The sequence below is a fragment of the Mustelus asterias genome, chromosome 13, assembly GCF_964213995.1.
Source record: "Mustelus asterias chromosome 13, sMusAst1.hap1.1, whole genome shotgun sequence".
Lineage (NCBI taxonomy): Eukaryota > Metazoa > Chordata > Chondrichthyes > Carcharhiniformes > Triakidae > Mustelus > Mustelus asterias.
In genome coordinates this window covers 49188574-49202026 of record NC_135813.1, presented here as the reverse complement: position 1 = coordinate 49202026, position 13453 = coordinate 49188574, and the positions used below count along the sequence as shown (strand labels likewise).

Below are 13453 nucleotides of genomic sequence, written 5' to 3'. Positions count from 1 at the left end.
TTTTCAGCCCATTTTTCTAGTTGGTCCAAATCCCTCTGCAAGCTTTGAAAACCTTCCTCACTGTCCACTACACCTCCAATCTTTGTATCATCAGCAAACTTGCTGATCCAATTTACCACATTATCATCCAGATCATTGATATAGATGACAAACAACAATGGACCCAACACCGATCCCTGCGGCACACCACTAGTCACAGGCCTCCACTCAGAGAAGCAATCCTCCACAACCACTCTCTGGCTTCTTCCATTGAGCCAGTGTCTTATCCAATTTACTACCTCCCCATGTATACCTAGCGACTGAACCTTCCTAACTAACCTCCCATGTCAAAGGCCTTGCTGAAATAGTGGGAACTTGTATATGGAGTCAGTAGAGATAGGCGAGGTGATGAATGAATACTTTTCTTCAGTGTTCACCAAGGAGAGGGGCCATGTTTTTAAGGAAGAGAAGGTGTTTCAGGCTAATAGGCTGGAGGAAATAGATGTTCGGAGGGAGGATGTCCTGGCAGTTTTGAATAAACTGAAGGTCGATAAGTCCCCTGGGCCTGGTGAAATATATCCTAGGATTCTTTGGGAGGCAAGGGATGAGATTGCAGAGCCTTTGGCTTTGATCTTTGGGTCCTCGCTGTCCACGGGGATGGTGCCAGAGGACTGGAGAATGGCGAATGTTGTTCCTCTGTTTAAGAAAGGGAATAGAAATGACCCTGGTAATTATAGACCGGTTAGTCTTACTTCGGTGGTTGGTAAATTGATGGAAAAGGTCCTTGAGGATGGGATTTACGACCATTTAGAAAGATGCGGATTAATCCGGGATAGTCAGCACGGATTCGTGAAGGGCACGTCGTGCCTCATAAATTTGATAGAATTTTTTGAGGAGGTAACTAAGTGCGTTGATGAAGGTAGGGCAGTTGATGTCATATACATGGATTTTAGTAAGGCATTTGATAAGGTCCCCCATGGTCGGCTTATGATGAAAGTGAGGAGGTGTGGGATAGAGGGAAAGTTGGCCGATTGGATAGGTAACTGGCTGTCTGATCGAAGACAAGGGTGGTGGTGGATGGAAAATTTTCAGACTGGAAGCAGGTTGCTAGCGGAGTGCCACAGGGATCAGTGCTTGGTTATCTGCTCTTTGTGATTTTTATTAATGACTTAGAGGAGGGGGCTGAAGGGTGGGTCAGTAAATTTGCTGATGACACCAAGATTGGTGGAGTAGTGGATGAGGCGGAGGGCTGTTGTAGGCAAAGAGACGTCGATAGGATGCAAAGCTGGGCTGAAAAATGGCAAATGGAGTTTAACCCTGATAAATGTGAGGTGATTCATTTTGGTAGGACTAATTTAAGTGTGGATTACAGGGTCAAAGGTAGGGTTCTGAAGACTGTGGAGGAACAGAGAGATCTTGGGGTCCATATCCACAGATCTCTAAAGGTTGCCACTCAAGTGGATAGAGCTGTGAAGAAGGCCTATAGTGTGTTAGCTTTTATTAACAGGGGGTTGGAGTTTAAGAGCCGTGGGGTTATGCTGCAACTGTACAGGACCTTGGTGAGACCACATTTGGAATATTGTGTGCAGTTCTGGTCACCTCACTATAAGAAGGGTGTGGAAGCGCTGGAAAGAGTGCAGAGGAGATTTACCAGGATGCTGCCTGGTTTGGAGGGTAGGTCTTATGAGGAAAGGTTGAGGGAGCTAGGGCTGTTCTCTCTGGAGCGGAGGAGGCTGAGGGGAGACTTAATAGAGGTTTATAAAATGATGAAGGGGATAGATAGAGTGAACGTTCAAAGACTATTTCCTCGGGTGGATGGAGCTATTACAAGGGGGCATAACTGTAGAGTTCGTGGTGGGAGATACAGGAAGGATATCAGAGGTAGGTTCTTTACGCAGAGAGTATTTGGGGTGTGGAATGGACTGCCTGCAGTGATAGTGGAGTCAGCATGGAGCACACCAGGATGATAGGGAGTGGGATAGCTTGATCTTGGTTTCAGATAAAGCTCGGCACAACATCGTGGGCCGAAGGGCCTGTTCTGTGCTGTACTGTTCTATGTTCTAACACAGTGATTGTGATTGGAGAGATTGTTTTGGTTTGGGATGGGTTGGGATTGAGTGAAGGATGGGGCTGGCATGGGTGGGTTTACCTGCAAGGGGTGAATAAGGTGATGAAAGTGTTTAAGCGTGTCAAAATGGCAGGGACAATTATTTGATGCAATTATTATTTGAAAGCTACTCGTTATGTTAGAAATGTAAGATTCACTAGATTTGAATGAAAATGTTTTAGAAAATCTTGTTGAAAGTGGTAAATATCTGTTTTCACCTACACAGTCCAACTCCAATGAACTAACCCCCCCCAAAAAACACTTAGAGTCAAGAAGGAACAGTTGTTACAAAACACAGACTTTATCATGAAACAAGATTAGCCATTTGGAAGCTGTTTCTTCAATGCTGAGCAGATTGCAAGGAGATTGAGTGTTTATTGCTGGAACTATATTGAGCCCTCAGATGTAAATCTGCTTTTACAGCGCAGGAGAAAACAGTTCCCGATTAAACTTCCAGATTCTTCGTCTATAAACAAGTCACGGCTGGAGATCCTTGACAAATTTATCTTTCAATTCTGAGGCTTGTTTTTATACATGAACAGATAAATGTTTCCAATTCCAGAGAGAGAAATTCTGATTCCATTACAGTTTTTGGTGAAAGAATAACGAGAAATTCTGTTTTAAAGAAACCCTGTTGCGATAAAGAAACTAATTTGACACAAATGTTGTGTAGGTCTCTGTTATATAGAATATTTTCTTAAGTCAGAATGGTGAGAATGTGGGACATGCTACCACAAGGAGTGGTTCAGGCAAATGGCATAGATACAAAGAAGAAGAAGTTAAATAAGTACAAGAGGGAGAAAGAAATAGCTCGAGACAAAGCATGGGGAGGCTTGTTGGGACTACTAGCACCACCATACACCGTTTAGGCAAAGTTACATACAAATTAGGAGCAAGCGTAGGTCATTCAGCCCTTCCAGACTGCTGCACCATTTGATTAGATCATGGCTGATCTGAGTGTGGCCTCAAGTCTACTTTCCTGCCTGACCCAATAACCTTTGACTCCCTTGTTTATCAAATATTATCTTAACTCAGCCTTGAATATATTGAATCTCCACTCCCTTCTGGGGAAGTGAATTCCACAGAATAACAACCCTCTTGGAGAAAAAAATCTTTTCATCTCCCCTTACTTTTAAACTGTGTCCCTGGTTCCAGACTCTCTCCTCAGGGAGCTTCTCAGCATCTGCCCTGTCAAGTTCCCTCAGAAATTTTTATGTTTCAGTATGATCAGCTTTCAATCTTCTAAACTCCATTGGATACAGGCCCAAGTTGTCCATCCTTCCCTCATAAGATAAACCCTTCATCCCACAAACTGCTTTGAATGCTATTATTTCCTTTCTTAAGTAAGGGGGCCAAAAACTGTATGCAGCACCAAATGTAGTCTCACCAATGCCCTGGACAATTGTAGTAAAACATCCAGACTTTTATATTCCATTCCCTTTGAAATAAACAACAATTAATTTGCCTTCCTAATCACTTGCTGTGCCTGCATGCTAACTCTTTGTGATTCATGTACCAGAACGCCCAGATCCCTCTGTATCTCAGAGTTCAGAAATCTCTCTCCATTTAAATAATGATCTGCTTTCCTATTCTTCCTGCCAAAGTGGACACGTTCACATTTCCTCACATTATATTAGAATAAAGAAAATTTTCCAAAAACTGCAGTTAATGCTGAGGAACTTGGTGCAAAGCCAACACTGGGGAGAAGGTATTAAATAAACAAATGGGATTAAAGGCAGATAAGTCTCCAGGACCTGATGGCATGCACCCTGGGGTATTAAAGGAGTGGCAGCAGAGATAGTGGATGCATTGGTTGTGATATTTCAAAATTCCTTGGGTTATGGTACGGTTCCGGTGGATTGGAAACACGTTAATGTGACGCCCCGATTCAAAAAGAGGGAGAGGCAAAAAGTAGGAAACTATAGGCTGGTTAGCTTGACCTCTGCGGTGGGGAAGTTGCTGGAATCAGTTATTAAGGAGGAGATGAAGGAGCATTTGGAAAGACAAAGCTCAATAAATGGGTCCTTCTCAGGCTGGCGAAATGTAACTAGCGAGGTGACACAGTGGTCAGTCCTCAGACCTCAACTGTTTACAATCATATGAATGATCTGCAAATAGGGACAGAGTGTAACACAGCAAACTTTGCAGACACTAAAATAGATGGGAAAGCAGGCAGTGAAGAGGATATAAAGATTTTACCGGTGGATATTGATAGGCTAAGAGAATGGGCCAAAATTTGGCAGATGGATTTTAATGTGGATAAGTATGAGGTTGTCCATTTTGGCAGAAAAAATAGAAAGGCAAATTATAACCTAATTGGAAAGCAACAGCGTTTCTTTAAAACAGAAGTCAAAATGTGTCCAGGCAGAGGGATCTGGGTGTCTACGTTCCTGATTCACAAAGTCGGTCTGCAGGTACAGCATGTAATAAAAAAGACAAATGGGATGTTGGCATTTATTGCAAATGGCCTGTAGTATAAAAGTAGAAAAGTGTTATTGCAATTGTATATGTAGGTGAGACCATATCTGGAGTATTGTGTCCAGTTTGGGTCTCCTTATGTGAGGAAGGGTGTGGTGGCATTGGAGGCAGTTCAGAGAATAGAACATAGAACATAGAACAGTACAGAACAGAACAGGCCCTTTGGCTCACGATGTTGTGCCGAGCTTTATCTGAAACCAAGATCAAGCTATCCCACTCCCTATCATCCTGGTGTGCTCCATGTGCCTATCCAATAACCGCTTAAATGTTCCTAAAGTGTCTGACTCCACTATCACTGCAGGCAGTCCATTCCACACCCCAACCACTCTCTGCATAAAGAACCTACCTCTGATATCCTTCCTATATCTCCCACCACGAACCCTATAGTTATGCCCCCTTGTAATAGCTCCATCCACCCGAGGAAATAGTCTTTGAACGTTCACTCTATCTATCCCCTTCATCATTTTATAAACCTCTATTAAGTCCCCCCTCAGCCTTCTCCGCACCAGAGAGAACAGCCCTAGCTCCCTCAACCTTTCTTCATAAGACCTACCCTCCAAACCAGGCAGCATCCTGGTAAATCTCCTCTGCACTCTTTCCAGCGCTTCCACATCCTTCTTATAGTGAGGTGACCAGAACTGCACACAATATTCCAAATGTGGTCTCACCAAGGTGCTGTACAGTTGCAGCATAACCTCACGGCTCTTAAACTCCAACCCACTGTTAATAAAAGCTAACACACTATAGGCCTTCTTCACAGCTCTATCCACTTGAGTGGCAACCTTTAGAGATCTGTGGATATGAACCCCAAGATCTCTCTGTTCCTCCACAGTCTTCAGAACCCTACCTTTGACCCTGTAATCCACATTTAAATTAGTCCTACCAAATGAATCACCTCACATTTATCAGGGTTAAACTCCATTTGCCATTTTTCAGCCCAGCTTTGCATCCTATCTATGTCTCTTTGCAGCCTACAACAGCCCTCCACCTCATCCACTACTCCACCAATCTTGGTGTCATCAGCAAATTTACTGATCCAACCTTCAGCCCCCTCCTCTAAGTCATTAATAAAAATCACAAAGAGCAGAGGACCAAGCACTGATCCCTGTGGCACTCCGCTAGCAACCTACCTCCAATCCGAAAATTTTCCATCGACCACCACCCTCTGTCTTCGATCAGACAGCCAGTTACCTATCCAATCGGCCAACTTTCCCTCTATCCCACACCTCACTTTCATCATAAGCCGACCATGGGGGACCTTATCAAACGCCTTACTAAAATCCATGTATATGACATCAACTGCCCTACCTTCATCAACACACTTAGTTACCTCCTCAAAAAATTCTATCAAATTTGTGAGGCACGACTTGCCCTTCACGAATCCGTGCTGACTATCCCGGATTAATCCGCATCTTTCTAAATGGTCGTAAATCCCATCCCTAAGGACCTTTTCCATCAATTTACCAACCACCGAAGTAAGACTAACCGGTCTATAATTACCAGGGTCATTTCTATTCCCTTTCTTAAACAGAGGAACAACATTCGCCATTCTCCAGTCCTCTGGCACCATCCCCGTGGACAGCGAGGACCCAAAGATCAAAGCCAAAGGCTCTGCATTCTCATCCCTTGCCTCCCAAAGAATCCTAGGATACATTTCATCAGGCCCAGGGGACTTATCGACCTTCAGTTTATTGAAAACTGCCAGGACATCCTCCCTCCGAACATCTATTTCCTCCAGCCTATTAGCCTGTAACACCTTCCCTTCCTTAAAAACATGGCCCCTCTCCTTGGTGAACACTGAAGAAAAGTATTCATTCATCACCTCGCCTATCTCTACTGACTCCATACACAAGTTCCCACTACTGTCCTTGACCGGCCCAAGCCTCACCCTGGTCATTCTTTTATTCCTCACATAAGAGTAAAAAGCCTTGGGGTTTTCCTTGATCCGACCCGCCAAGGACTTCTCGTGTCCCCTCCTAGCTCTCCTAAGCCCCTTTTTCAGCTCGTTCCTTGCTAACTTGTAACCCTCAATCGAGCCATCTGAACCTTGTTTCCTCATCCCTACATAAGCTTCCCTCTTCCTTTTCACAAGACATTCCACCTCTTTTGTGAACCATGGTTCCCTCACTCGGCCATTTCCTCCCTGCCTGACAGGGACATACCTATCAAGGACATCCAGTATTTGTTCCTTGAAAAAGTTCCACTTTTCATTAGTTCCTTTCCCTGACAGTTTCTGTTCCCAACTTATTCTTGCCTAATCGCATCATAATTATCTCTCCCCCAATTGTAAACCTTGCCCTGCCGTACGGCCCTATCCCTCTCCATTGCAATAACAAAAGACACCGAATTGTGGTCACTATCTCCAAAGTGCTCTCCCACAACCAAATCTAACACTTGGCCCGGTTCTTTTCCCAGTACCAAATCCAATGGGGCCTCACCTCTTGTCGGCCTATCCACATATTGTGTCAGGAAACCCTCCTGCACACACTGCACAAAAACTGCCCCATCCGAACTATTTGACCTACACCAGATTGACCTACACAGGATATAGATAGGCTGTAAAATTGGGCGGAGAGGTGGCAGATGGAGTTTAATCCGGATAAATGTGAAGTGATGCATTTTGGAAGAAATAATGTAGGGAGGAGTTATACAATAAATGGCAGAGTCATCAGGAGTATAGAAACACAGAGGGACCTAGGTGTGAAAGTCCACAAATCCTTGAAGGTGGCAACACAGGTGGAGAAGATGGTGAAGAAGGCATATGGTATGCTTGCCTTTATAGGACGGGGTATAGAGTATAAAAGCTGGAGTCTGATGATGCAGCTGTATAGAACGCTGGTTAGGCCACATTTGGAGTACTGCGTCCAGTTCTGGTCGCCGCACTACCAGAAGGACGTGGAGGCGTTAGAGAGAGTGCAGAGAAGGTTTACCAGGATGTTGCCTGGTATGGAGGGTCTTAGCTATGAGGAGAGATTGGGTAAACTGGGGTTGTTCTCCCTGGAAAGACGGAGAATGAGGGGAGATCTAAAAGAGGTGTACAAGATTATGAAGGGGATAGATAGGGTGAACAGTGGGAAGCTTTTTCCCAGGTCGGAGGTGACGGTCATGAGGGGTCACGGGCTCAAGGTGGGGATGTTTTTTACACAGAGGGTGGTGGGGGCCTGGAATGCGCTGCCAAGTAGGGTGGTGGAGGCAGGCACGCTGACATCGTTTAAGACTTACCTGGATAGTCACATGAGCAGCCTGGGAATGGAGGGATACAAACGATTGGTCTAGTTGGACCAAGGAGCGGCACAGGCTTGGAGGGCCGAAGGGCCTGTTTCCTGTGCTGTACTGTTCTTTGTTCTTTGATTCCAGGGATAAAGGAGTTGACATATGAGGAGAGAGTAAAGAGTTTGGGCTTGTAGTCACTGGAGTTTAGAAGGATGAGAGGGGATCTAATTGAGGTGTATAAAATACTAAAAGGGATTGATAAGGTAAACTTAGACCAAACGTTTCCTCTTATGGGGCAATCTAGAGCAAGAGGTCACAGGTGTGGGCTGAGAGACAGTAGATGTAAAACTGAGATGAGGCGGAACTACTACTCGCAGAGGGTGGTGAATTTGTGTAACTCACTGCCCCATAGCACGGTGGAGTTTGAATGGTTGAATGGTTTCAAGAAGGAGTTAGATATATTTCTGATTTTAAAAAATGGGATAAGGGGATATGGGAAACAAGTAGGGAGATGGATTTGAGACCAGGAAGAGATCAGCCAAGATCTGATGAATGACAGAGCAGACTCAAAGGGCCGAATTTCATAGAATCATTGAAACCCTACAGTGCAGAAAGAGGCCATTTGGCCGATCGCGTTTGCCTACTTCTAATTCCTATCTTTCTGTCTGCAATATCTTACCCACTCAAAATATTGATATTGATAGGCTCCGTCCTCTGCACAACTTATTCTCATGGCTATCTGTGTATCATCAACAAATTTAGCTCCCATACATTTGGTCCCTTCATCCAAGTCATTGCTATAGGTTGTGAATGGTTGAGGTTATTTTCACATTGTTGGCATGTCCCAAAGTGCTTCACGGCCCATTCATATTCTAGTGTCAAGTGTAGTCACACTTTTAAGAAATGCAGCAACCAATCCTCACACAGTCAACCACTACAAACACTAATGTGGTAATGAGCAAATAATCTGTTCAAGAAATGTTGGATGAGATAAATGTTAACCAAGGCAGCAGGAAGAACTGTACTTTTTATCAAAATAGGACCTTTAATGTCTACCTGAGGGGGCTGACTGGGTCTTGGTTTAATGCCTGATCTGTGGGAATGCGGCATTCCCTCAGTACTGCCCTGAGTGTCTGATACACAAAATGCTTATTACTCAGCAACGGGATTTGAAGCGACACCACTCTGACCGGGGGGTAAGTGTTAGCACTGAGCTGGAACTGTTCTGTTTACCTGGCTTTGAGTTCTCTGAAGTCACACTCTCTTTTTTCTTTCTCCCTCCCCAAGTGGTAACTGCTGACTTGTGATGCTTCTTGCAGGAGGTGTTTCCAATTCGAGAGGACAGCTCCGAACTCTCTAACGATGACTTCAATGTGACAAAGCTCAGCACGCCGGTGAAACCTCAGGCCCGAGCCATGAAGCCAACCACTCAACTCGACTTGTTTGGTTTGGGCATTGATAATAAGAATCCTGCAGCCCCTGAAAGCAGCGATGAAGGTGACGTGAAGAGCTTGTGCTCGGTAGATGCTTTGAGTTTATTAATGAGTGGCTTTTATCACAATGCTAGCAAAGCATCGATTAAGTTATCGCTGTTTGATTGGGTATAGGGTACTGGCTATTAGCAAGATCCAGTTCCTCCAAAGCATTTCATTTTCCCGGTTTCAGGAACATCACATTCCTCTGTTTTCCCATGAAAGCTGTAAATATGTGTTTGCTGGTATTCACAGTGTAAATGTGTATGGACAGGGGAGTGGCAAGGGAACACTGAATTGATTCCATGTACATGTATCTTGTATATTTACCTCCTAATACCCTTCAGCCTAACTCCCTTTGTCAGCACTATGAAATTGGCCATTGTGTACATTCTGAATTTTCACAGCGTATGACCATCAGTCTCTCGGGATTCTGGGCTGACCTCAAAGTACCGTTGGCCTGCCAAGTAAGAACTTGCCTATCTTCATAGTCAACCCCTAGCATCTATAAAAACAGGCTCTAATCTTTGATGCTAATTAAGTTTTCTTAATAATTGTTAAACTTAAGAATGGAGCCAAACTGTGAAGGCTATTGGTGCCAAGTGTCTCAGGGCGCTTAATGCTGTAGTGGACCAGCAGAGTCTATGGAGAGGCTGGCGAGAGGCTCCCCTCCCCACAGCAAAAAGGGTCCTGGCCCCCTCACTGCCCCTCCACCCTCCCCCAGAGAGGAGAGGGCCCCAAGGCTGTGTAGACTGTAGGAAGAGGGCCCTAAATAAAAATGTTGAGGTCCCAATAGTGGGCAAGTTACTAACACGAATCAGCACCATGATTTCAGGCTGTTAATGAAGCAATCACAATGTGCAGGTGAGACCATGAGCAGTACACCTGGACTATATTGCCCCTTGACCCTGACCCACCATTCAATAATATCATGGCCAATTCTTGCCCTCAATTCCACTGTTCTTTCCAATCTCCATATCTGTTGATTCCCTTAGAATCCAAAATTCTGTCAACTATACCCATTTATTGAACATCCAGAACCATATAGTGGAGAATTTCTTGGGGAAAACATTTCTCCTCATCTCAGTCCAAAAAGGTTGTCCCCTTATCCTGAGACCACGGCCCCGAGTTCTCAACTGTCCAACTAGTAAGCAGTCTCTGTGTCTACCCTGTCATTCTTTGAAACTTCAGAGAGTTTTGGATCATTCTGTATAGGTCATCATGCCTTTCTGATTGCTTGCTATATCCACTTGATAACTTTGTGTTTTACAGCTCTTTGGCTCTGCAGTCTTGCCGATGATTTGTATCTACTGCCCATCTGCTGGGAGTCCAATCTAACTTGAGCAAAGCTGTGAGAGAATTGTAGATCATCAATCACTGATACAGGGCTACTACACACTGCTTCCTGCAATAGCACTTTTTTGTAGCAATCTGAAGACATATTCCTTCAAGTTTCTGTGCTCCAGTGTAGATACTTCAGCACCAAGTGCTTTGATCATTTGCAGACTGTTTCCGATTGTTAAAATCAGTCTGATACAAAGTGAAGTCCCACTTGCATGAACCTTGTGTTGTGGCCTGTGTTCGCCCTTACCTCCTCCAGAACCAGTCCCAATGACCTTGCTCCTGCGCTATCTTTCCAACCTGTTCATCTGTTCTATCATCTTATTTCTATACAAGATTATCTGGCGATTACTACGTTTTAGGTCTTTCTTATAATCTCTTTCCTTGCTGCCTAACATTTCCCTGCAGGGTATCTATCATCCTTCTTTCTGCCTGTGTTGTTACCAATATATAGTTTAAAGTTTTAAAGTTTATTAATTAGTGTCACAAGTAGGTTTACATTAACACTGCAATGAAGTTACTTTGAAAATCCCCTAGTCGCCACATTCTGGCGCCTCTTCAGGTACGCTGAGGGAGAATTTAGCATGGCCAATGCACCGAACCAGCACATCTTTCAGACTGTGGGAGAAAACTGGAGCACCCGGAGGAAACCCACGCAGACACGGGAAGAACGTGCAGACTCTGCACAGACAGTGACCCAAGCAGGGAATCGAACCCAGGTCCCTGGCGATGTGAGGCAGCAGTGCTGACCACTGTGCCACCGTGCTGCCCTGGACCTCAGACTCTGGTTATTCCCCTCCCCTGTCTGTGTTCTGCAGCTGCTCAGTAACATTGTTGCCCTGGCAATAGAGAGGCAGCGTACTATCACTGGGATTTTGTCTGTGACCACAGTAAAGCCCGTTTATTTCCTCAACTATTGAATCCCCAATCATCATTACTTTCCAAATCTTCCTCCTACTCCTCCTGTACAGCTGAGTCAGCCTTTGTACAATTGACAGCCCACAGTTCTTTCAAGGAACCATCATGTTCACCAGCATTTGGAACTGAATACCGAGAGCAGGATTCCTGCACTGCCAGCCCGCTCCACTTTGACTGCCGGGTAGTTTTCCTCCCTTTTGGCTATCTCCAGCTAAGGTTTCTCCCTTGTTGCTTCCAGTGCAACTTTAAGGTAAGTTAAAAGATTGAGGAAGTTCTCTGTCGAGAAAGAGGTGAGAATATTTACTGTGGATATGGTCTTCCTCTTTTTCTGTAACACAGTTTAACCTCAACATGCAAAGCGCTTGCGGTTCCTGAGCCTCTGTTGCCTTTCTGAGCTGCTGCATTCTGAGGATTGGAGATGTGAGTAGTGTCCCTACCTTTGTGTGCAAGGTTCCAGGTCGGTATCTCATTATCTGACATGGTGGCCAAGGAAGCTGTGTCCATAACACAGCCAAAACAAGCTCAGTATCAACTTGTAAACTCGTCCGACACCCACACTGATGACAAGGCGGTAATGTGGCAGAGTCCAGCTCAGCCATGCGGTGGAGGGAAACTGCAGCCTTCACCATCACTGTCCATAACTCCAGAGACAACATACCTGGATGTTCCCAGAGCAACTCTGCCATCTCTGGGAGCCTGGTTGCTTCAGTTGTCTGGATAGCTGGTGTGAATCAGATTGGTGCCAACAGCACAGAGTTCACCCTCAGACTCTTCCCCCTCACCCATCCCCTCACACTCTCCCCCCCATCCCCTCACACTCTCCCCCCCATCCCCTCACACTCTCTCCCCCCATCCCTCACACTCGCCCCCATCCCCTCACACTCTCCCCCCATCCCCTCACACTCTCCCCCCCATCCCCTCACACTCTCCCCCCATCCCCTCACACTCTCCCCCCATCCCCTCACACTCTTCCCCCACCATTCCCTCACACTCACCCCCCATCCCCTCACACTCTCCCCCCATCCCCTCACACTCTCCCCCCCATCCCCTCACACTCTCCCCCCCCCATCCCCTCACACTCTCCCCCCCCCATCCCCTCACACTCTCCCCCCATCCCCTCACACTCTCCCCCCCATCCCCTCACACTCTCCCCCCCATCCCCTCACACTCTCCCCCCCATCCCCTCACACTCTCCCCCCATCCCCTCACACTCTCCCCCCCATCCCCTCACACTCTCCCCCCATCCCCTCACACTCTCCCCCCATCCCCTCACACTCTCCCCCATCCCTCCACACTCTCCCCCCATCCCCTCACACTCTCCCCCATCCCCTCACACTCTCCCCATCCCCCTCACACTCTCCTCATCCCCTCACACTCTCCCCCCATCCCCTCACACTCTCTCCCCCCATCCTCTCACACTCTCTCCCCCATCCCCTCACACCCTTCCCCCCATCCCCTCACACTCTTCCCCCCCATTCCCTCACACCCTCCCCCATCCCCCTCCCCATCCCCTCACACTCTCCCCATCCCCTCACACTCTCCCCCATCCCCTCACACTCTCCCCATCTCCTCACACTCTCTCCTCTCCCCATCCCCTCACACTCTCCCCATCCCCTCACACTCTCCCCATCCCCTCACACTCTCCCCATCTCCTCACACTCTCCCCATCTCCTCACACTCTCCCCATCCCCTCTCACTCTCCCCATCCCCTCACTCTCCCCATCCCCTCACACTCTCCCCATCCCCTCACACTCTCCCCATCCCCTCACACTCTCCCCCATCCCCTCACACTCTCCCCATCCCCTCACACTCTCCCCATCCCCTCACACTCTCCCCATCCCCCTCACACCTCTCCCCATCCCCTCACACTCTCCCCATCCCCTCACACTCTCCCCATCCCCTCACACTCTCCCCCATCCCCTCACACTTCTCCCCATCCCCCTCA

The 13453-nt window shown here is 46.6% G+C and overlaps 1 protein-coding gene across 4 annotated transcripts in view; it reads left to right on the top strand.

Moving 5' to 3' along the window:
* The window catches only part of LOC144502602 (rab-like protein 6), a 203991-nt gene that overhangs the window by 179016 nt on the left and 11522 nt on the right, over nt 1-13453 (top strand). For 2 of the 4 annotated variants that reach the window (XM_078226722.1, XM_078226721.1), the window contains one exon: nt 9097-9274. In XM_078226722.1, the coding sequence (XP_078082848.1) occupies nt 9097-9274 (178 nt within the window). Of the gene's footprint in view, nt 1-9096; nt 9298-10521; nt 10939-13453 lie in introns of those variants that run through there. The other 2 variants (XM_078226723.1, XR_013499360.1) reach the window with 2 other exon arrangements.